Genomic DNA, 23291 nt, shown 5'->3' on the forward strand with positions numbered 1-23291 from the left:
GGTATACTTAATTGTACACATCACTAAAGATTGCAACATACATTATAATTTCCGTTATAACTCCGATATGGTCCGACATTACAAAATTTTGTAATAATTTTTACTGCGATATTTTCTCCGTGTAGAATTAAGTCGTCCGATCAGCCGAGATACAGATATTTACGCTTGTAAGTTCTCACGATTTCTTATAAATCACACTATATTTCTGCGTTATATCACATGATTATACGTTGCATTTACGTAGGATATATACCTTTCACACACGCGCTTGTCTTAGGAAATACTGATCGGTCGCTTAAAAGACTTTCTATATAATTATTGATTTACGATTATACATGAACTCGCATTGCTCCGCGTGATATCTCTCCGTGTTCTTCCGTCAAAAGCGATTTCCCCGTCGAGAGATTTAATAGAAAGCTATACGATTTAACGGCAGTTGATTGACACCTAATAAAGAGATAATTGCTAATAAAAAGAATATTTGTGCCTTCGCATTTATCTTATTCGAAAAGAGCCTCGGATGAAAATCGTAGGAAAGACATCGGAGATTTTTGCTATATTCCTATTATTTTATTAACACCTAAGCGGCTGAAGATTACACATTGTCGAGGTACAAATCTCTAAAATTCATGTTCTGAATTCAATCAAAGTTTTTGTCAATAAGAGTGGCTTAAGAACCATTTGATTGACTGAGAAGCCACATATAAGACACTCTTAACGATAAAAGTAAATTCAGAATATGGACCTAAATGTGTTTTCCGATCAATAATATCATAAGAAATCTTGGTATCGCCGAACGCTCGAACGTCAAATTCAAGAATATATATCCATCGGCTGTAGGAGAGAAAAGAACAATCCACCACGTCGTGATTGCGAAGGAGCAACGCACGAAGGCGCGAACGATCATTTCACGTTGTTCCATTGTCAGTTTCTTGTGCGTGGAATCGCGCTAAGTGACCGACGATAAAGCCAACGCGTATAACATACGTATAACAAGAATTGCAACGTAGCAATAGCTGCTGCGAGCCATCGTTTCCAAACCGGATGACCGAGGCAGCGAAGCAGAGGAATTGCAGAGCGGAGGTGAGATAATGAATAAATTGGTGGTATAAGTATAATGAGTTATTCCCGGGACGAAAGGATCCGCGAACAAAACGACCTGAAGGTCACCTCGAGGAGACACGATACGCGCATTCCCTCGTTACCCCGCAAGATTCTCCATTTAAATATTTAATTTAGATCGCCGGCATTGTCTTCGGGATAGAAAGGGGATCTCGGAAAAGGGGTGAACTCGAAAATCACCGGAGCACTTCGATCACATACCTTGCTTCTACACACACACACACACACACACATACACTCCGAACGGAGATCCTGTAATAATTTTTCAATAATGTAAGATATCAATATAAAGTATTATTACACGGAGTGTGTGCTCAGTTGCTGCCGCACTAAAGAAGAAGATACAAAACAAAGAAGACGTGTACGAAATTTGTTATATTTTAAATTTGAACAAACTTCTTGAGACAAGCGATTAAATAAAAATTTACTCGTATCTGATGGAACATTTATACACACTTGTTGTCTGAGGACTTCGCTGATGATCGAGTTAGCGTACTCCGTAGATGATTTCAGGCCGCGATTCGGCCAATTTCCTTGGCCACCCGTAATCCTATCTTTGTGACATTGAAAGTTTCTCTCGGGCAAACGCGCGGTATCACACATATTTAGTTGTTAGAATATATTTCCATATATATGCATAAGGACTGTTTCTCGCGGCGCTAAAAATTCTTTGGACGTAATCTCCTTCGATGGGTCCTTACGTAGCAGCTATTAATTTCTATGATATCAGTGCCGCAATATACTTCATTGATAACGTTATCATGGGGCGCATGCACATGAAGCACGCGATATTAGCCATAAAGTGAACACGGACGAAGAAATCATACTGAAATTTACATCGGTCAGCTAAATCGTTCTTACTTGCATAAAAAAACAATAAATTGAGAGTGACTACTCTGTTAAAGATCGATCGCGACGAGGACGAATCTGCCGATGGCGTAACGTTTATAAGGCACATTTCTCCGTTTCTAATTTGCACGGAAACATATTTCCAAATTACGCACGTCTGTTTGTCCGTGCAAAGTGCATCCGTCTGAACATAAAACGATCGATCACCGATGGTACATACATTCGCGTTAAATGAAGGTGTTTGTATCGCCGCATTCATGTACTTCTTTTCGCGTATAAAATAGATCATTCTGCAGATAGTCTTCGAAAGAAGTTAACCTGGTTTACTTCTCCACATTTCGAAATGAGTTACCGCCCGGTCATTACTTTGACCAATGGAAATAGTGTTCATAAACCACGTTTTTTCGAGATACTAGCACAATAACAAGGCTGTAATTTCTAGTCACTTCCATGGCTTCTTTATCGCTAGATTATTATTCCACAGTAGACATACATATGTCCTTCCGATATCGCTAATTTTCGACAATTTTAACGCGAAATATGAAAACTCCTAGACCTTTATTCATAACTTTGAATAATTTTCAATAATTTTCTTCTTTTCCGCACAAATAATTTTAAATCGTGAATTATGATTTTTATTTAGCAGAGATAAACGAAATATTTCATCACGTTTTGTTTGTTTGTTAATGTGAACTTCGCACAACATATATCATACGTTAAAATCGCAAAGTGTGACAATAAAATTATAATGAAATTGCGAGAGAAATTGTCGAGAAAATGTATTTCGCGCTACCGCTAATCTCTTAAACATGACCTATCGATTTCAGCGCGTGTGCCGGCACTTAATTGCGGTGTATTGACTGTGTAAGCTCAAATATATATAAAGCAAATATCGTGCATTGTGGATAATGCACGCCATCCTGATGACTTATCAATGAGAGCAGTCGTGGAAAAAAAACAAAAAAAAAGAACGTGGAAAATTCCTCGCGCAACGTAGTAAACGTGGAATTTATCAAATACGGTAATATACGGTAATAATTTGCATATTAAGAATTATGTATTTTGGATATCTTTATAAAATAAAATGTAAAATACTCTACGGTAAGTGATTCTAATATCTTTCTCGTTTAATGTCTCGTTTCAACGCACGTAAATTTAACGTTCATTATGGTATTTCACACGAGACATTCTGCATACGTAGAACTTTTTTACGATCCTGCGTCATATCTAATTACAGAGTTTTACGGAGCGTATTATGATCCCCGTTTTATGGTCGAAAGAATATATTCCGGAGTGTAAAGAAGATTGTTGTACAAATGAACTCTTGTCGTGACTAGGTGGCAGTAAGAATTACGAAAGGAATTACTATCAACATAGTAATAACGCTGAAATTTAGTAATCTCTAAAATAATAGCTTTCGATACGAAATGATTATACAAATATGTTACAAATAATTTTTCTCGCGTTCGATTCTCCGGTCCGACGGCTACCGGATGCCGTCGGCTTCAAAGAACCTCGTATGTATCTCGTAAAACCGCGTAAAATTGCGAAACATGCAATGAATTAAAACATGTAAATCTACTTCGAAATAAACGAGTTTTCTCTATTTGTACGGCAATTAAAAAATATACTCATAAACGATGTATGATATTGAATGATTAACAATAATCTTCTTAGATGAAAATGGCTCTTTGTAAAAATGCTTTTCTGTTCAACTGACAAATTACGGACATAAGAAAATATAAAATTATATATTGAAGAGAGAAACATAAGCGGTTTTTTACGATCTTGCTACAAATTGTAGAAGAGACTAATGTTACCATGTAGTCCGTCGAAAACGATAGTGACAAAGACGGCACAGCAAAGTTATCGTCATTACATTTTTTTTCACATGCGTATGACGTAACGAGAAAGTCTTCGATCCATTGTCTGAGAAAAGTCGCGTAAGGCTGCCCGTACTTGCACGCCGTATACTTGCACGCGTTAATAATCGTCATTAATCCGCTAATTATCAGTTCTTTTAATAGCTAGAAAATGCTGCAACGTTTAATGGCTGGTGTCACGGATGTCATGTTGCCCTAGTTCTCAAACATTCTGTCTACAGAACTGTGTGTATATCGTACGTGCGCACATAAGCGCGACGCGAACTCGATTCAAACGGTTTCGCGCGTGTATCTCTCAAAATATAATCTTTCTTACTTTTAATTTCTCTCTACTTTTTCGTAAACTTCGTCGTAACGCATCGTCTGATATTAAAGAGAATTGAAGAGAAATCACAAAAGGAAAAAGACCGAGTGTAATCGGATATCATCAGAGATGTCTAACAATATCCTTGAGATATTTTGTAAAATTTTTCAGAGGATTTTGCACTCATTGGCTAGTATGCAATGGCCTTTCCGCTATAAACTTAAGAACGGCTATTATATCAAATCCGCGCGGGAAGTAGTTAAATATACCTTACAATATGCAAGATGCCGGATAACTTTTCAAATGTAGGGCGAATAAGTAAGTAATTAGTGTGATACGATTAGAGTCACGTTCGAAACGAAACGAACTGTTGCGTGATGTGCACCTATTCTTACCGCAATTAAACACTTAAAACACGCGCAAGCGCATAATCCACAAATGTGACATTCGTTCGTTCTCATCGTTTTGATCTCACGCTGGCGAGGTAACATATAACTTACTTCACGATATACATAAATCATGTATTTATATGTTCAAGGAACGAAAGGAAGCATAATACATCTCTCATATCTTTTTCGCAAAAAAAGGAAAATGATGCCGAGCGACTCTCCCGGGAAGAGATCATCGTCGGGGCGATATAAAGTTTCAGCCCGAGGAAACAATTTTTCAACGTGAGCCGAGTAAGATGAGAGAAAATCGTTCCTCTCATTACACATATCATGAAACCAATTGTTCGTCTTATTGCGGATACCAGTTCGCCACTTTGCGAGGGATACAAAATTGCGCGTTTAACCGCTCTGACTACCCGACGATTTCCAGAATATTAAAAGCGATTTGCACCCTGAGAAAATAACAGTGACCACCGACAGGATCATATTTAAATCGCATCACCGACCGGCCGAATCGTCTTTACCTGAGTAACGCCGTTATTTCCTTTGGTTTTTCGATGAATAAAACATGGCGACGGCGGCATCGACGAAGGATCGCGAACGCGTTCTCGTCCTGACGTTCAGGATCGTCAGCGGCAGCCGCCGCCGCCGCCGTCGTCGTCGAAAATTATTCCAGTCCGTGGATGCCGGTAGCTGGGATGGGCCTCACGCTACCCAGAAGGAATACGCTTATTCTCCCTCAGCGAGGAATGGTCGATAGATCGCCGAAGGATCGCCGAAGGATCGCCGCTCCTAGGCCCAATGGACGAGCAATTACTCGGAAATTACTCGAATCTACCTCCTCTTTTTCGGTTTTGTTTCGGGGCGAAAATATCCCTACACGCGATCGCCATCATCGCCCAACGCCAAATTACCCACCGATAATTAGGTTAGCCACTTATTCGAGGAAAGTCTCATGGCAACGCCTGCCCGACCGTTCGCCATTTTACTCCTCGCCGGAGAACACCGGATAATCGAATGTAGCGACGGTCGCAAAGTTACTGTCGTACGTACGAGGATCGCATGTAATTTCGCGTCGAACACGAGCATGCCTTCCAAAGGAACTTTTGCACATTACGTTAGTGAAATGTCTCGAAGAGAGAAGGAAGAAAAAGGAAGAAACTGAGCGGAAGGTGTAGATGAGGGGAGAGAAAGAGATAAAGAATGACTTGAGGATCTCCACTTTATCATTACATAACGAATATACTATATCGAATAGATTTCTTGTTTAACAAATAAGAAGGAAAATGTCAAACATGAAAGAGAGAGACAGGAACTTAAAAAGGAGACTGATACACAATAGAAGAAAGGAGGGCTAGGCGCTTTTAATACGAATAACGTTGGTCTTCGCAGTCGAAACACGCGTGTGGAAAGAAAACTGTAACGATTTCGTAATGCCGCTGCCTTTCACGTCATTTCTTGTACTATACGAATGGTAAATAATGCCATTTACGCAACAATTTCCGCGCTACGGTAACGTAAGCGGGGCGTCGCATTTACATCGAGGCAAAAAAGTCCTGGCTTATGAGTGGTATTTGCCTCTACCAGTGTTCCAGATGTTGAAGCACGCCTTGCGTCGATGAAAATTTTGTGTGAAAAGTGGAGAAGCGAAGTTTCAGTGGATAACGTCTCTGCGACCATTCTCGTCGCATCGATCGAGAATTCGATGGTAGTAGAATCGCATAATTAAGGTGGAATAATGTTTCGCGATCGTTACTGTTAAAGAGATGCTCCGCGAGATTATTCTCGTTTGCACCGTTTTTCGCGTTTATGTCTTAATCGTATCAAAAGGATCGCGGAGCGTTGCGCAAGTTCACGCTTCGTGGTGCGAAATCCATCGAGAACTGTCGTGTACGATAAAACGTAACCTGCGTGACCAGACAGCCTCCGTCGTCAAGGAGTTCAACTACCTGTATGATGACAAGTTGGCAACGGGAATTAACGTCAGAAATCAACAGGTACCATGTACCGGTCAGTTTCCCGCTACTGAATATGCATCACGTGGTCTGCACGAAATCCTTCGAAGAGATGTTTACCGTATCGGTCGCTAGCAACTTATATTATTTCTGGAAAACTACACAAACTCATTGGCATTATGTAAGCTCTGTTTTGCGATAAATGAGAAATAAATCTAATCTATTAATTAATGACTAATTTTAATTATATCACTATATCTCAAAAGCTTAACACGTTTAAATTAAACTATATTATATTCTTAAATCTAATCGACACAATTTCATGTTAATCTCGAATAACTATTTGGAAAACATAAGGCATCCTGAAGATTTCGTTCTATTTCCTTTGTATCTATTTTTTTATTTTATTAGAGCCACATCACACATATTGTGTTTCCTGCACATCGCGATGGCTCCGGCTCAGCTTGCTTCGCGAATTTGCGGGGGGGGCGGATATCGGCAGGATATGTACAATCGCAGGGAAATTTAGTTTCATTATAATTTCACAGGTTCAAACACACATACCCGTAATTATACGGTGCATAACGATATTAACAATCAGCTGAAAATAACCGCGAGATTTCCATTGCATAAAGAAACGTGCGCGCGCGTCCACGCTGGCACTAAGAAAATGTTGATCACGTAAGCATGACGCCTCGAAATGCGCGGTCGTCCGGCTTCTTTCATACATGAAACATTTCATAAGAAGACCATAATTGTCTGGGAGATCCGCCGCGCTGCATTTTTCTTCGCGATTTCACTAGCGCGAATGTCGGTGAAGAGTAACCGAGTTTTTCTTTCTGTTGCTAACATAACAACAGGAGAAAAGAAATGCAAAATAGAGCGCGGCCGAGTTTCCCCACTGTTTAAAGTTTATTTGTTCAACTAAGCTTTTCAATTTTTAATTTCCCGTACTAACCAGGAGAATTCGTACGAATCATATTCACGACATCCTGTAATTTATAAGGGCATATCATAATCACGCACACGAGATAATTAGAATTAAGTGTCGGTACGTAAGAAAAATATCGTGTGAGAAATTTCAACCGGGTCTTCTGATGAAGATACCGCTGCGTTAAAATCGTTCATTTCCTCTTTCACGGATTAAAACTGAGGGAGGCGGAATGTTCGCAAAGTTACAAGATTCGATTTGTTGTGTGTGCGTATCATATCATGTTCTTCAGATAACGTTTTAATTATATTTTTCTAATAGAATATATATATATATATATATATATATATATACACACACATATACATATACATATATTAACAAATATGGCTGTATTAGGAACGCGTAGGAAATTTGTTCTGTTGTCCGAAACTTGATAGAATATTTGTACGCGCCTCTTCGTCATTCTTTTGTGCTGAAAATTATTACTCGAGAAAAATTCGTGTTTGCAATTATTATTCGTGAAAAATAAGCACCAGAGATGAAAATACGACAGTTTCTAGGCTACGTGAAAGAAATAACGTAGTATTCCGAAGCAATTGTACGAGGGTATGGTGTAAAGTTAATGTAATTTGTCCTATTACCGCACTTGCTGGCAAGACGTTACTTTATCTCGTAAACCGGCATTAAGAGATGGCCAATTATAGTCCGCCATACTGAAATGACAATTACTTGTGATAATACAGGCGCGTAAATTTTATCGTGGAGAGAACAAATTCGAAGCTGGGAAAGAGGAGAGATCGCACTCCCGCATGGAAAAAAGGAATTAGCTGTCCATATAATACAACATATAATACAAGTGAAATTTAGTTCCCAGTTTTTAGCTGCGAGAATTAAAGTAAGCAAGCACAGGGACAAAAAGAATTAGCTACGTTAACTAAATTTCAGTTGTACCACGTGGGCAGCTAATTTTCACCTATGAAAACAAGTTTTTAGCTGTGACAGTTATTTCCTTTTTCCATACGATTTGATAGAAATTTTTTGCCCAATAAAAATTACAATTTCCGCGTAACGGTTGATTATATTTCTGCATTCAAAAACTTCTAACATGGTTTGTTGATCGCATTTATATGCTCTTATAATTCAGTCTTAATAATTTAGTGATGGAATATTACACAATTTTTTTTGCACGCATGTTTTCGTTTGCACATGCAAAAATGCTCGAAAGTGATGCAAAAGATTAAAAAACATTTTAGATGCGTGTAAATATATTTCGCGTTATTCCGTGTCTTTTTACATACGAGATACATGCCTATCCGCTGAAACATTTTTATTACTTATATAACGTATATAACGTGTATTTCCTTGTGTGCATGCGCGCTCACGTTTAATAAAGATGATATTGCAAATTTATATGTAATAATGGCAGTTGATTACACGTGCACGTGTGAAATAACAAGCACTACCGCAAATCAAATTGAGAGATGCAAACGCGGCTCGGCACGAATTTAAATTCTTTCCGATTTCTCTTATTCTTCCTCGATATAGCTCAAGCGAAAAAAATTACACTCCCAACAAGATTTGAATTTATCGCGAAAGTTTATCAAGACGACTCCATTCTGGCATGTAACAAGTCGGATTTATGCGTACGCGAAAAAAAAAGTGCCAAATTCAAGTAAATAAATTATTCCAATACTCTTTAAAAAAACTTTTACTTGGAACCAAGTAAATTTTACTTCGATCAAGTAAATATATTTTACTTGGACAATTTACATGGAAAATATCTTACTTCTCATGAAGTAAATATTACCTGATCCAAGTAAAAATTTGCTAAGGAATATTACGATAATGATCTACTTGAATCTAGTATTTTTCTTCCGTGTAATATGTGAAATATCGCGATCGCTCGTCCGAACTGCTCGATGCTAAATGAAAATTTCAGTTTAGACGGTTTCCGTCGGTCTCCGTGCATTTTGTACGCTGTTTGAGGCACGAAGCGACCAGCTCGGCTAAATCCATCTACGGCGCGTCGACACACACGTTTTTCCGATAACTCGCGTTATCGGCGAGCCGACGCGACGTACACGACCGCGACATCGTCGCGGCTACATTTTTCATACGTTTCTCCGATTACCGAACGCGGCCAGAGTGTGTGCGTGTACGTGTAATCGGCGACCGCAATTTACGAGCTGGAAGGCGCTTTTGCGCGCACCAGCGGGGATTAGCATCGGGAAAACTTTGTGTCACGACGTGTGTGCGCTCTTTTTTCTCCCTCTCTCACTCTCTCTTTTTTTTTATTTAGCTTCGCCGCCGATGCATAAAAGAGTCTCATTTTTTTCATATCGCGAATCAAGATAGCACGCGGTGTGTCTAAACCGCGCGGAGTTTCCGACGAAGCCCGCGTTGCGCGCGCGTGTACACACGCCGGCCAGCACACCGCTCAGCAATTTAATGTTAAATGCACGTGCGCGATAGTTGGCGGCGGCATATCCCGCGTGCTTAAATCGTGATAATATCCTCGGGCGCGTATATGTCACAAGTGTATAAAGTTAACAATGCTTAATAATGCACGGAGCGCGACGGAGACGCGGGCCGATCCGCGGTGTCGATAACTGTCAGCCCGTTTAATGCCACTTTCGAATATCGATAACGAGCAAACGTAACAACTGCATATTCCCACATATGCGCGACACCGTGTGGCGCACCGCTGAAAAATGTTATCGGTCGCACGACATATCCCGGGCACGAAATATCGGCGTTCGCGTACACCTCCACCGCTGGCCGCGCCGTCGCCGCCGCCGGACGCGTAACACGCTTTTACGTTAATATCCCGCCCGGGCTTTATTACCGGTTCTCTTTCTCTCTTTCGCTCTATGTGTGTGTGCGCGCGGTAAGTAACGCTAAACGACAGTGTCGTAACGATAAAATCCCGCCGGTCGGTTAATCTTCGCGTTCGCCGGATTATCGATTCGGCGCTATAACGGCCCATCGATCGAACGATAACGCTGACGATAATCTATCGCGGGCGCAATAAATACCGACAATTACCGGAGACTCGCGGGGAAATTACAATATTTCGTTTGCTCGCGTGTTATACTTGCCAACACGGGGAGCTTTTATCTCTCTCACTTTTCACGTTGATGTCGGCGTACGGAGCAATACCGTTGCAAATGCGCTCATTTGCGTTTTACGCGTCGGTATAAGAGAGTCATCCTCTTTCAAAATGCGTCGACACGAGGAGTACGTTTGCGGAAGATTGATGTGAACGGCACAATAATAATGGCGCGTCTAACGTCGTTGCATGTAACGCGAAAAATCAACACGCATCGACACATTGTGGGGTAAATATTCGAGCCGCTGATTGCGCTGCAAGTGTTATATTGTAAATATTAAGTAAAATAATAACGATCGGTTGCAGCTCATTCTGAAACTCATTCCCGAGTCGAAATTTGAGTCCTACTTTAAGCCTAATTTAGTTTTACATTAAGATCCGGTTGCACCAACGTTATTTCGGCTTTAAGCGAGACTTAAAATTTTATACTTGTATTAAAACAAAAATGACATCTACAGTGCTTTAACTTAAGCTTATCTTTTCTAATTAAGATTAGCACAAATTAAAGCATTTTAGGTTTCGCTTTGGTTAGGTTACTTTGGTACAACAAATTTAAAGTTTCATGTCTCGCTAAAGCCGAAATAACGTTGGGACTGAGCCTAAATCTCGAAAGATCTTCTATTATGCTCTTTTAATGCTGTAAGTGGAAAAATTATTGCTGCTTTCTCCACTTGAAAACTTAATGCGGAACTAAAATTTAGATTCTGGGTCTCAATTCCTATCTGTAAAATTAAAGGGGCATTTATTATGCTCCTTTGATATTATAAATAAAAACTTATTTCAATTTTCTTCCCCTTGAAGACATAATGTAAAATTTAAAATTTTCACTTGGGTTTACACCTCTCAATTAGAGATATTTAAAGTCTTTCGAATTTGTTCGTATTTTTTCCCGAAATCCTCACAAAAGTTCTCCTTAAAAATTAAGAATAATTCTACGAGAATTAGAGAGGCATAACGTCGGGAGTTGCCTGAGTAACGCTTCTTCGATATTTTACGTTGCAAGGATACGTTAATCAGAAATCCGAGTGAAATCTAAGGCGAATCCCTAACGAATCCCGAAGGCAAGATTAGTACCGGGGCTCGACGTCGCGAAATTCCGTTCGCCAAAACGTCGCAATACAACTTCCGCTAAACCACGATTACGTGGCGAGTGTTTCGCGTGACATAGATTACTCGAGGCGGAGACTCCGGTGGTACCGGCGTAACGAGGTAAGCCAAAGATCGTCTCGCTTCACAAGGTCTTTTACCGAGGGATAACTACTGGAAAACTGGAGCTACATGACATCAGGAGAGCGGCTATCTCGAGCAAGCAACACCCCTTCGATGTTCTCTCCGAGGAGGATGTTGAGCGCGGATCGTTGGTAGCGGCGGACCCGGGCGACCCTGCCGACCCCCGACGGGCTGAAAGTGCGGGTTCGGTGGAAAAGGCTTTAAAAAAGAGCCGAGAAAACGAACGAGTGCACGCGACCAAGATGGCGTCGTGCCCGGGCACGTCGGGTATATTACGATAGACCGGGGTACGCGCGGGGGAACGCGACGACGACGAACGCGGCGGAGCAGGCAGGCATGGAAGCCGCAAAACAGGAGGATGGGGATAATTGCGCGAGGCAATGCACGAGGCTCCTCCCCTTATTCAAGCCTAAAGCCTGCAACTGCAAGTGCCAAGCTACTCACTTTGCGGTGCGCACACATGACACGTTCGGCCGCTCGCGACGCGCATCCCGCAACGCTGATGCCATGCGCTCCGCCTTTGCGCTACCGCACTGTGCGAGTGTGCGTGCTTTTATTACGTATATGAACGCGTGCGTATGTGTGTGCATGGTGCGCGCGAGCGGGCGCCTACACGTGTGTATTTGTACGCAACAATGACCAGGACTCCCTGGAAATCTGACTCACTCACGACGACGACGACGACGCTCGTCGTTGTTGCGTACCTTCTATCGATCCGCTTTTCTTCTCTACAGATTCGCTGACGGGCCTTTTCGGGCTTTCGGAAGGAGACTCGAGAGTTCGCTCGATTTTGTATTTCCGACGTTAGAAGCAAGGTGTCGCGCGAGAATTAGTTGACCACCGAGTCGAAGAAAACGAAGGCGCAACGAAGACGGCGACAGGAAAATCCACATTGTTAATTTCGCACTTAGTGTGCCCTCTGATTCTTAGTGAATTAACTCGATTTTGTGTCGGAACCAAACTTCTCGTTGCTAAGGTTTTAATTCTGTTTTTGTAAAGTTCCCCTCGAACATCGTTAATAGTTTACTAATAACATTAAAAAAATTGTTTACATCAATGGGAGAGATATCAATGAAAAACGTACTACGTACGTTGAATAATGAATTCCATTAAAAAGGCTATTAAAAGCTGATCTGTTCGCTAATTGCGCAAGCAGTTCCTTCTCTGCAATTGTTTTTATAATTCAAGAAACATTCTTTCGCGAGATAACGCAAGAGCCTTTAAGACTAGGTGCTGCAGTTATGAAATTTCCAGGAATAAGAACCGAAGGCGTGTCGGTATAAATTCAACGGGTTCGCCGCCATTACGAAGTGCGTACATTGAAGTACATTATCTTCATGAGAAACTATAAAGTGGCTGAATCAACGGTATTTATAAAAATATTTTGCTGAATTACCACTAAAAATTATAGCGACTTGACAACTCACGATATCTGCTTAGCTTATGCAAAAAAAATTGCATATGAGTGCAATGAAAGTAAAGAAGCTTATACACCAAAAAAATACTAAATTCAAATAAATAATTACTTTAATACTCCTTAGCAAATTGCTCGGATTAGATAAATTATTCAAATAAAACATCTACTTAATTCAAGTTAAACTCTGCTAAAGAGAGTATTGGAGTAATTATTTACTTGAATCTAACGCTTTTTTTTATGTAGAAATATCGTGAAACCAACGAACATAACGCGAAAAATATTAGACGAATATTTAGCCCATCATATACACTCATCGATGAAGCAATGCAAATTTAAAGATTTTTTATTTTTAATTTGCATTTTTACCGCAGTTTTAGAGCGTCGCTTAAAACTTATCTAAACGAAACGTACTATTTTCTCGTGATTATTTCAATTTAACTTAGACTTTAACTTGAAATCTTAATTTTACATGTGTTATGATAATATGAAATTCAAACCCTATGCTTATGACGTGTATCAGTTAAGAAAAGATTGTCTTTTATATATAAATATTTTAACCTCTAACATAATCTATCCATTTTAACATAAATCGTAATTTCCCTTTAATTTCGCCAACACTTCCGATTATTTTTATTAATTTATATTAACTAAATAATCGAAGCGATTTCGTGCATGTTAAAGATATCCCAAAACAATTCTTAATAAATCAGACTATATCTTACATAGGTATTGTTTATGAATACTACTTATTCTGTTTTACTATGTCCGTGATAACCCGAACAACACGTATTGGCTGATGTTATCCAACGTTGGCCAAATGTTGAGCAACGATTAGCCAATATGTGTTGTTTGAGTTATCACGTAGTAAAAAGGAATAGAGTATTCATAAACAGCATTTATATTATATATATTACAAAATATAGCTTGATTTTTTAACAATATTGTTTTGCGATATCGTAACGCGCACAAAATCATTTTGAAAATTGTTTAGTTCATTTAGATTAATTTATACAGAATATTAATTTTTTAAAGACTTACCATTATTGCTCGTATCTTTTGTTTCTCCATTCTCCCTTTATTGCTTCTCTCCACCAAATTGATAATCTTCGCACCAGTCAAATTACAAAATTGTCGACTTCTTGCAGTGGTTACTACGAGAATAACAACATTTAATTAAATATTTGTGTTAGTTTTTTATTTTCTTATGTTATCGTATATCTTTCATGTCATATGTTTTATTCTCTCGTTTTAAACGATTAGTTATTTTTTTATTTCTAACGCAAAATAGCTATCGACCAGTATAACAGTGTTATTATTATCACATATACAGCTGTTTAATATTTATGAACTTGTTTTCTTCTCCCCCCCCCCCCCCCCCCACAAAANCACGTAACGCCATCTTGGACGCATATCTTATATAACAATCTATTATAAGCATGTATGAATAATTAAATAATAATTGCAGAATAAGATAGAATAAAATTACAAACTAAATGAAAGATCACGCTACAAAATTCAGAAAAGATCACGCTACAAAATTCAGAAACATTTAGCCTTAATTTATAATAATATCTATCGTCCATTTAAGAGAACGTTATTCCTGTAAATGTCGACAGACGTTTTATTGCATTTTTATTATCGTCTTTATTACATCCCCAGATAGCACAATGTCCTAAATCAGTACATAAGACTTAAAGACATCTCTAAGTAAAACGTCTTAGAGACATCTTAAAAATATCTTAAATGTCTTGTGCCCTGATTTTGAATATTGTGTTATCTGAGTCATTATTGCTCATCATACAAGTGATTGTTTTTATCATTAGAGAAATATATTTAATATGTGTGATAAAATAATATATTTTCAATCATGGACATCATCGTTTAATATGTTACATATCGCGTAGATCATCGGTGGTCCACATTAGACTTTCCGTTCAAGTTGCATAGCGCATATATTATGTTACCTCTTCCTTTTCATAATAATGATTTCTGTGTCTTATAAATATTATAAGATGTATCTTATATATAATGCGATAATCGTGGATTATCGATGACCTACGCAATGTGAATGAAAAGTCATGTAAAATTGGCATCCCATATCCTACTTAATTATTATATATGTTACAACAATTGTATTCGCCATTTTGATTCAGTGTACAGAAAGTTGATCGAACTAACCCTTCCGAAATCTCGCGTCGATACGAGCTACTCCGGCATAAATAACACGAAATATAACGACCTCCTGATAATGCAGTCTTTAATCTCGCGATTTATATCATATTCTACGCGAAACGTACGCGAAATCGACACGTAAAATATGCAGAAAACGGACTTACCAGTGGGCATGACCGTTGCGCGTTGCTAATCTTCCAAAAAGAAAGAACGACGACAAGTTCACTTCGAATGTTGCATTATGGGCGCGAACCTAAGTCTGCTCTTTCTTAGCTGCACCTTCTGTACCTCCGCCCAATTTTTTTCTATTCCTCTTTCTTTCACCGAGTCTCAAGTATAAGTCTATTTTATTTTAAGTATAGAAAGTAACGTTAATAACGTAGTGCTAACAAATGACCATAGTTGGATATTAACAATAAATTCATCTTGCGCCCTTGAAAATAGCTAAATATTGTACCGCATAGAGACAATTCATGCGTGCCAACGCCATCGTGTGACGACTTACCTAGCATTATCGATGCTCGATAGTAGATAGTGCAATTACAATTTCGCGAAAATAAAAGAATACACGTCGCGATGTGACGATCACAGCGTTCTTCGCGAAACTTAGCGCAACGAGAAGACAAGATCTGAATCAACCTTTCGTCCCTTATTTCGCAATGTAAATTGATGATTCGCTTTGAGCTCGAATTTGCCCGATCGGCAGGTTTTCGACCCATTCGGTGGACATGCTGCCATCTAGAAGGCGAGCAACGAAACTCCGCGGTGCCGAGTGCGCGAACATCTTGCTACCGATCGCTCAATGGCTCGAGCCAGTTCGAATCGGGGAGTTTCGAATTGACCGCGATTGACGTCTACCCCGAGATTCCGGTCCGTCTTCTGTATGTAAATTGTTTTGATTTTTGTGTAGATAACGCCACGACGCAAGTACGGATCGCCTTGCGCCGCGGACGAGAACACCTCCCGGAGCTTTTATTTTAGGTAATTACGATTGTACGTGCCGTATGAATGACAGATAGTGTCAAGGACGATAATCGCAAGTCGAATGTTACTTATCTCTCGCTAACCTTATTTGATCTAACGTGGCTCGTCCAACGTAATAATCGTTTGTTCTACGCTCGGGCGCTTTCGCAATCCTCTCGGCAATAAACGATAAGCTCTTAGCGTTGGTCCAAAAATGACTATTTTTTGGGGCTGACTTGTTTCTCCAGTTATACTAAACTAACTATATTACACACTCAACTGATCGCCTTAATCAGACTCAGTGGACTGCTCTGATAGTCTTAGTTCAGCAATTACAAGCTTCGATAAGGATATCGAATTACAGGACAGATTGTGTTGTTTCAGTTCTAAAGCGGAAATTAGTTTACAACAATGTTCGAGTGGGCATACGACGGTGTAAATAGTTCTATACCTCGCAATGTTGGTCCAGAATGTGCAAATTACCTGACGCTGAAACGGAGATTAATAGAAACATTGTTTATATCCATATTTATCATATCCTGCATTGTATGGGGCCTGAAGCGAGTGACTTTGCCAAAGAACCTGGCCTATGTCAATCAGGACCATGTCGGCAGGAGAGTCCTGTTAATCATGATGTCTTTGGTCCTAGGAATGGAGATCGGTTTTAAATTCACTAGCAGAACTGTTATATATTTGTTGAACCCGTGTCATATTACAACGGCGATACAAGTAAGTTTAAGATATTATCTTGATTCGAGTATCAAGGCAGTTAGGTGCTTCCTTGATCTTAGATTAAAAATTGTTCAATAATGAGTAGTAAAAGATGAATAGTAAAAGTTTTCAGATATGTGATTGGTATCAATGTTAAAAAAGTTCACTGTATTTAGATGCCTTTTTGTCACACAGTTGTATCTGCTGGCTGCAGCTCCTAGTCCAACAGTCACCGCTGTCTTCAGGATACACTTGAACTTATTAAATGGACCGGTGCTAGCATATCTATTTCCAGAGACAGAGTCTCGAGTTGTAAGTCATAATATATAATTTGGCATTGAGCCGAATGCAAATTGTAAATGACGAGAGTATATGTTTTCCAGATATTTGCAGATAGAGCAATGTATTATATTCAACATGGTTTGATGCTAGTAATACCATACTACTTATTGAGGCTTGGAGGTAGTTATCTATACTTAAATTTTACTTACCGTTTTAATTAATATTAAATGGATATTTAAAAATTTTCTCTGTCAGGTGTATATAATATCGAACCCCTATCCGATATGAGCTGGTCGGTTCTTGGTTTCGGCCTCAATGTAGGATATCACTTTTGGATTCTTCAAAGTGTTGCCTTGGTACGTATGTCAAACTTTCTGCTTGAGAACTATAATTTTAATACATAACGAGTCTCTTGAAACATGCGAGTTTTAGAATGCTTTATAATTAGGACAATATCCTGAGAATATTATAAAATAAAATTACATTGGTAGAAAAGATTGTGCATTAGTACAAAAAAGTATAGAAATAATCAAACATCTAAAACGATTGCCAACTTAAGTTAAAAACTGTTTCTTAATTTTAGTGCAATCTTATCTCGTGTTACGCTGTAGTATTTTTTGAGAATAATATCTTTACCTTCCTTTTCTATGCAGCCAGTACAAGTGAATCTTAGTCACATGTTGTGTGCAGCTGTTTTGGATCCATTTGAAGGCCAAAATTATCGAATATGGGCAGTTACCCATCAGTCAATATTATGCCCTGTTCTGTGCAAGCTATTTTGTTATGGATCCAATTTCTTCTTAACTAAGTTTCCGCCGACTAGGGTTAAGCCGTCACTGGAATGCACGATTCCAAAGAAAAACTGTACATACGAGCAGAACGAAAAGGTGCACGAAGAATCCAACACTTCAGGAAACGGCCATACGCATTTTGATTAGTTCGGTAGCGAGATTCGTTACAGCAAATGTATGAAACACTTCCTTTCGATTGAGTGAGTATGTAATTCCCGCATACGTATTTATTACCGTAACATCTAAGATGACATTATTTGTAGATTTCTAAAACTTTTACACCATCCGCATTTACCTTGGTAGTCGCGTAGATACTTACCAATTCTTATCTTATTTACACAAGAGTGTCAGATTATTCTTCCTTGCAGACTAACGCATTTATAATTATATCTAATTATAACACCCTTCGAACATTGTCTTCAGGGCCCAGTGCGAGTAAACAAAGAAAAAAAGACATCGGGCGATAGGGAAAATTAACTAATACTTATTTAATATCTAATTAACACACTAACACACGAAAAAAACAAAAAGACTATTAACACACGAACATTACTCAACACATTCCTGTTGCGGACAAATTTTTTGTCGTCAAGATCAAAAAAACTCGTTCATACAACACGTACACGTACGAGATATCGAACAGGTAACTTGATCTTAGTACAATCGTTGTGATCGTATTAGTTTTAATCCGTTAATCCGTGATACCGATCGATAAATAGTCAATTCGAGATATGAATTTCTGTCCAAATGCTTGTCATGCCTAGCGCTGTGCATAGATTAAGAGTCTCAGTGATAGTGTGAGGCTTAAGCTGACGTCCAGTAACAGTGGCTGAATAGCCAACCCTAAAAATAATAATTGCACTATCTTCTACTAGGTAAAAACGCAATATGAACAGATCATCTCATGCATTTTTATATTCATTTTTACTCATGCAATAGGAACGACGAAGGCATTCAAATAACGAAACTGCAATGTATTTTACACAGTTCGAAAGACAACTACATCGTTAGACTTTTGCCTATATATATATGCCGTGCAGACTATATAGGAAGCGGAAGTCCGTCGGGTTTCACAGTGAGTCTTCTTAGCCAGGCAACTCGAGATGTCGTAACGTATGCCAATACGAGCCGTAACATTGTCTGCTTGGAATTTGTGAAATCCTGCGAGCTTCCACAGCTTAATAATAAATATAACAGAATGTAAAGAAGCATTTTGGCGACGGAAAGCATCTGTTAAATTCGATTGATAGTAGCGATTGATAGGAAGCTGTAAAGCTGACGTACCATTTTGCGACACATAAGATATACTTTCATTTTAGTGAATCCGCGATTCTCCTTCTCTCTCTCTCCCCCCCTCTCTCACTATTTGCAAAACTGGTCATGTATATGAAGATATTTTTATATGACAGTTCCTATAAGATTGAACCCTTTGCTGAACGAGTTCTCGTGACGAGGAATACTTTTGGAAATATTTCACAGTTACGTCGTGCACTGTGAAAGAATTTTGGTATGTGTGCTCACTGCGCCTCGCGCTTTCATCCGAGAAAATGGAAACGACTCTCTCCTCATCCTCATTAGAGCTTTTGCATGATTCATCCATTATCCACTTTGTGTTCTTTCAGAACCGTCTCGGTTCTATCTTTCGTATAGAAACGTTTTTTGTAAACGTTACCTCTGAATAGCGAAATGAGACGGCCTATGTTGTTGTCCACATAGAAATAATCCAAAAAAAAAAAAAAAACAGGACTTGCGAAGTTTTTTCAAAGATAACAGCCTGATAGTACAGAATTTATGTTACTAGTGTGAATAATAATAATGATGATAATAATAATAATAGCGTTAGAGTGACACTAGTATGGAGACTTAACTTATAGAACTGCACGGAGAAAATTAACTTAACGCGATCTTGTAATATAAACATATAAACATACAAAAGTTCGATTCTCTAGGAACTTTTGAATTCCTTTTGGGGATGCCGTCGGGTGAGATATACCACAAGTGACATATTAATCTACTTGAACTACAAATAGCGTGATCCTAATTTTTGCACGAGAATGTACCAGTTCTTGCATTAGACGTGTATACTAGTGTTTTGCGAATTAAACTAGTAACAAGTAAGATTGTCTTTGGCATAGTACTATAAAAAAGAACACATATATGCTCTTAATTAAAATATTTTTTATTAAAATATGGCCTAAAAACGTGAACACAGCTGTCTCAAAGAGATAGACAGGAATGATAGGATCAGTATTTAAGCTAACGCAATTGATCGGATTGTCGAGAGTGTTTTAGTGCAAAATACAAATGCATACGTTGACGGATTGCATTAAACCTCCAAAAGCAATACGTCTACTTTTATCTAACAATAAGTAGTTTCCCCATTGTTAGCTGTCGAATGTGATCAAGTCACCGAGCGTGTTTTTACTGTGTCAGCGGTCCGATAAATAAAACTCTTCCTTTTTTTTGTTTCGCGAAATAGGAGATCAAGTGATTCGCATATATTAACTAACAAGAGAATTAATTTACATTATCTGTTATATGTTACGTATATCTGTTTGTCATTGTGATAAACGGGTCAATCCAATTATTATAATGGACAACCTCACTCATTCAAAAGAATAAATATCTCTTTATTAACACTTTGTCATGGTGCAACTTTGTCTTATTTGTTATTATTTATTTTATTATACTTAAAAAAAAGTCTTTGCTTAATATATACACATGTCCAATACTATCGTAAAGTTCGCCTAATTAGACGATTAACGAATTATTTATGCGGTGAGAAAGAGAGTTTTCTCCGACTATCGGGATATACCTCATTTGTACAACTCTCTCAACATATAATTATTTCGTATACGATATAAGCGTAGCAGGGTGTTAAATCAAGGAAAGTTATAACGTAGAATAGCGATATTCAGGTTTTTTTTTACCAAAGATTTAATTCAATTGAATTTTACAAAAGACGGGTCACACAAATAAATATAATATTTTCATGATAACATCGTTAACGATACAAATTATATTGACAGCTATTAGATACGTTTTAGAAGCTGTAGTCGCGATATTCATATAGAGAAGTGTTACGATTACGTAGATATCCCTTTACTTAAACGAGCTCTTAATTTAAGTGACGGTTATAATATCCTTTAAGAGTCAAATATTTTCTTAATGGGCGATGTACGATGAAAGTTTGCAGTTTCGTTGTTTGTATATTTAAAGGATAATCATATAATGGTAACTATGTATGTAAAACAGCATATACACACACACACACATACAAACACACACATATATATATATGTATAAACACTACATGCTTACTGATAATTTCATAATGTTCCGGAGTATTTATTGGTTTTGTTTTTAGGGTAAGGCGCGTTACATTAATTTTCTCCCTCTTGATTCGTACGTTCCTACGAAATTTCCTGATAAAACGAAGTATAACGGATACCAGTACACTAGATAAGTCATCGGTCAAATTGATATATTTTTGTTTTCTAGAATCTTCCGAATACCCCTGTAATATGTAAATATATTTCGTAGAATTAATAAGGAAAAAAAAAGGAAAGAAAGCTGCTAGAGAAAAGTTCCTGTATTAGTGCTATCATGATTGAAATTCTTTATTGCTAATATTCCTTGAATCAACGAATCTTTTCTGCGTTGAAGATTTCGAAGTAGAAAGCGTATGCGTATGTACTTGTATCACGGGATTCACGTGCGCATTTAGGTTGTATCCCTGCGATTGACTGCGGATCAATTTCCCGTCAGTTTCAGCCTCATTTATGATTGTATCGACAGCATTGTACGAATGTCTGGCACGACGCGAGACGCGTCGCCAGTGCGTCATCATCTGTTCGCAATTTCGTAAAACGTCGCAAAACTTCGTTGCCTTTATACGCGCTGTACAAAAATAAAAGAGCAAAAATATGTTAATTCTCGTTCTCGGCGTAGAACATATGACATGTAAATAGCGTCGGTGGGTTCGAGTGTGCGGTACGATGCTTCGACGATTTCATATTGCACTCTGCGTTCCATGATAGATCGATTACAATTGGACAGATAGGCGAATACGTCTTCTGCGCGCGCGATACGCAAGTAACCCGATACGCATTATCGCGTAATTAATATTGAAGTAGTTTCTCCTAATTAAGTTCGTGACAAAGATGTAATCATTATGTAATCATACTATTTAATTCAATCTAAACTAGGGACGGTTGAAGGAAAATAATGCGTAGAGTAACTCTTCGTTGTATCAGTGTTGGCTGTTTGCGCACAGCCTATGCATAATATGTATAATATATCTTAAACAGTCACTTCATACATGCACAGGATGTCTCGTCGTTGCTCCTTCAGATATTTGTTATAAGTTGAACTATTCATAATGTTCAGTTGTGAACGATTAACGAGTAAAGAGAACTTGTAGCAATGTATCTATTTATTTATTTGCGTATTTATTTATTTAAAATGGAGACTTAGTAGGTTCTTTCAGTTCTAAGCTCAGTTGTCGGACAAAGACTAGAGATACAGGAGACATTTTTCAAAAGCTAGGAAGAAAATACGCGATGCTGGTGAGACGTCCTGTATATAAACTGGGTGAACGAATAACACGAAGTCGCCTCTTGTTGCTCGTTGACTTGGATCATGCGTATCGAATAATGAAATTATATATTGTATATTTTCTGCATAAACGCCCAACACTGGCTAATATATATTTTTGTGGAAATTTATACAAATTTGTACAGTGGGAGTGTTAGTATTACCGTCACGATATGTTTCTCGTCACTGTACAGTATTACTTTTGCCAAATAAGATTGCGCTTATCTGAAAAGTTAAGGGCAATATTGGATGTACCACTTACATTCGCACTCTGGTAATTTGTGTGTTCTTTTTTATTCGGGAGTCTCTTCACTCGAACAGAATCGATAGGTGAACTGGGGAAGGTGGGCTTAACATGTTCAATATCGATACGCGATACTGATAAAGGCAAGCATCTGGTTTCGGTGCCATGATGGTTTCTCGAGTCCGATGTCGTCAGATATCTGAGAGATGAGGTATTGATGGACGTAACGTAACTGTTACCGTCACTAGCGTTCGAATTGTGAAAGCATTGTAAAACTTTGGGTAAAATGAATAAAGGAAATGGTTCAGATCGAACGCTATATTTTTTTTTTTTGTACACT

General features: G+C 38.4%; 1 protein-coding gene across 2 annotated transcripts; it reads left to right on the top strand.

Moving 5' to 3' along the window:
- Nucleotides 1-16196: 16196 nt before the first annotated feature.
- LOC106745815 (transmembrane protein 164) lies at nucleotides 16197-23265 on the top strand. Of its 2 annotated transcripts, XR_001374554.1 has the most exons (7): nucleotides 16197-16345; nucleotides 16712-17056; nucleotides 17234-17350; nucleotides 17422-17500; nucleotides 17576-17676; nucleotides 17974-18311; nucleotides 18535-23265. XR_001374554.1 is itself a non-coding variant. In XM_014621762.1 (6 exons), exons 2-6 carry the CDS (start codon nucleotides 16739-16741, stop codon nucleotides 18256-18258), a joined length of 900 nt encoding a protein of 299 aa, XP_014477248.1. In that variant the 5' UTR covers nucleotides 16197-16345; nucleotides 16712-16738; the 3' UTR covers nucleotides 18259-23265. The 2 variants fall into 2 exon arrangements, 1 of the variants encoding a protein (XP_014477248.1); XM_014621762.1 differs by having other exon boundaries at nucleotides 17974-23265.
- The last annotated feature ends 26 nt before the right edge of the window (nucleotides 23266-23291 follow it).

Source organism: Dinoponera quadriceps, unplaced genomic scaffold, assembly GCF_001313825.1.
Source record: "Dinoponera quadriceps isolate SergipeBrazil2010 unplaced genomic scaffold, ASM131382v1 scaffold1658, whole genome shotgun sequence".
Lineage (NCBI taxonomy): Eukaryota > Metazoa > Arthropoda > Insecta > Hymenoptera > Formicidae > Dinoponera > Dinoponera quadriceps.

What these genes read in the sequence shown, in the direction of transcription:
- LOC106745815 (XM_014621762.1), top strand. Translation starts at nt 16,739, where the DNA reads ATGTTCGAGTGGGCATACGACGGTGTAAATAGTTCTATACCTCGCAAT. An exon ending in CAGAGACAGAGTCTCGAGTT is followed by an intron (nt 17,351 to 17,421) that starts GTAAGTCATAAT and finishes TATGTTTTCCAG; the next exon opens with ATATTTGCAGATAGAGCAAT. An exon ending in TTCTTCAAAGTGTTGCCTTG is followed by an intron (nt 17,677 to 17,973) that starts GTACGTATGTCA and finishes TTTTCTATGCAG; the next exon opens with CCAGTACAAGTGAATCTTAG.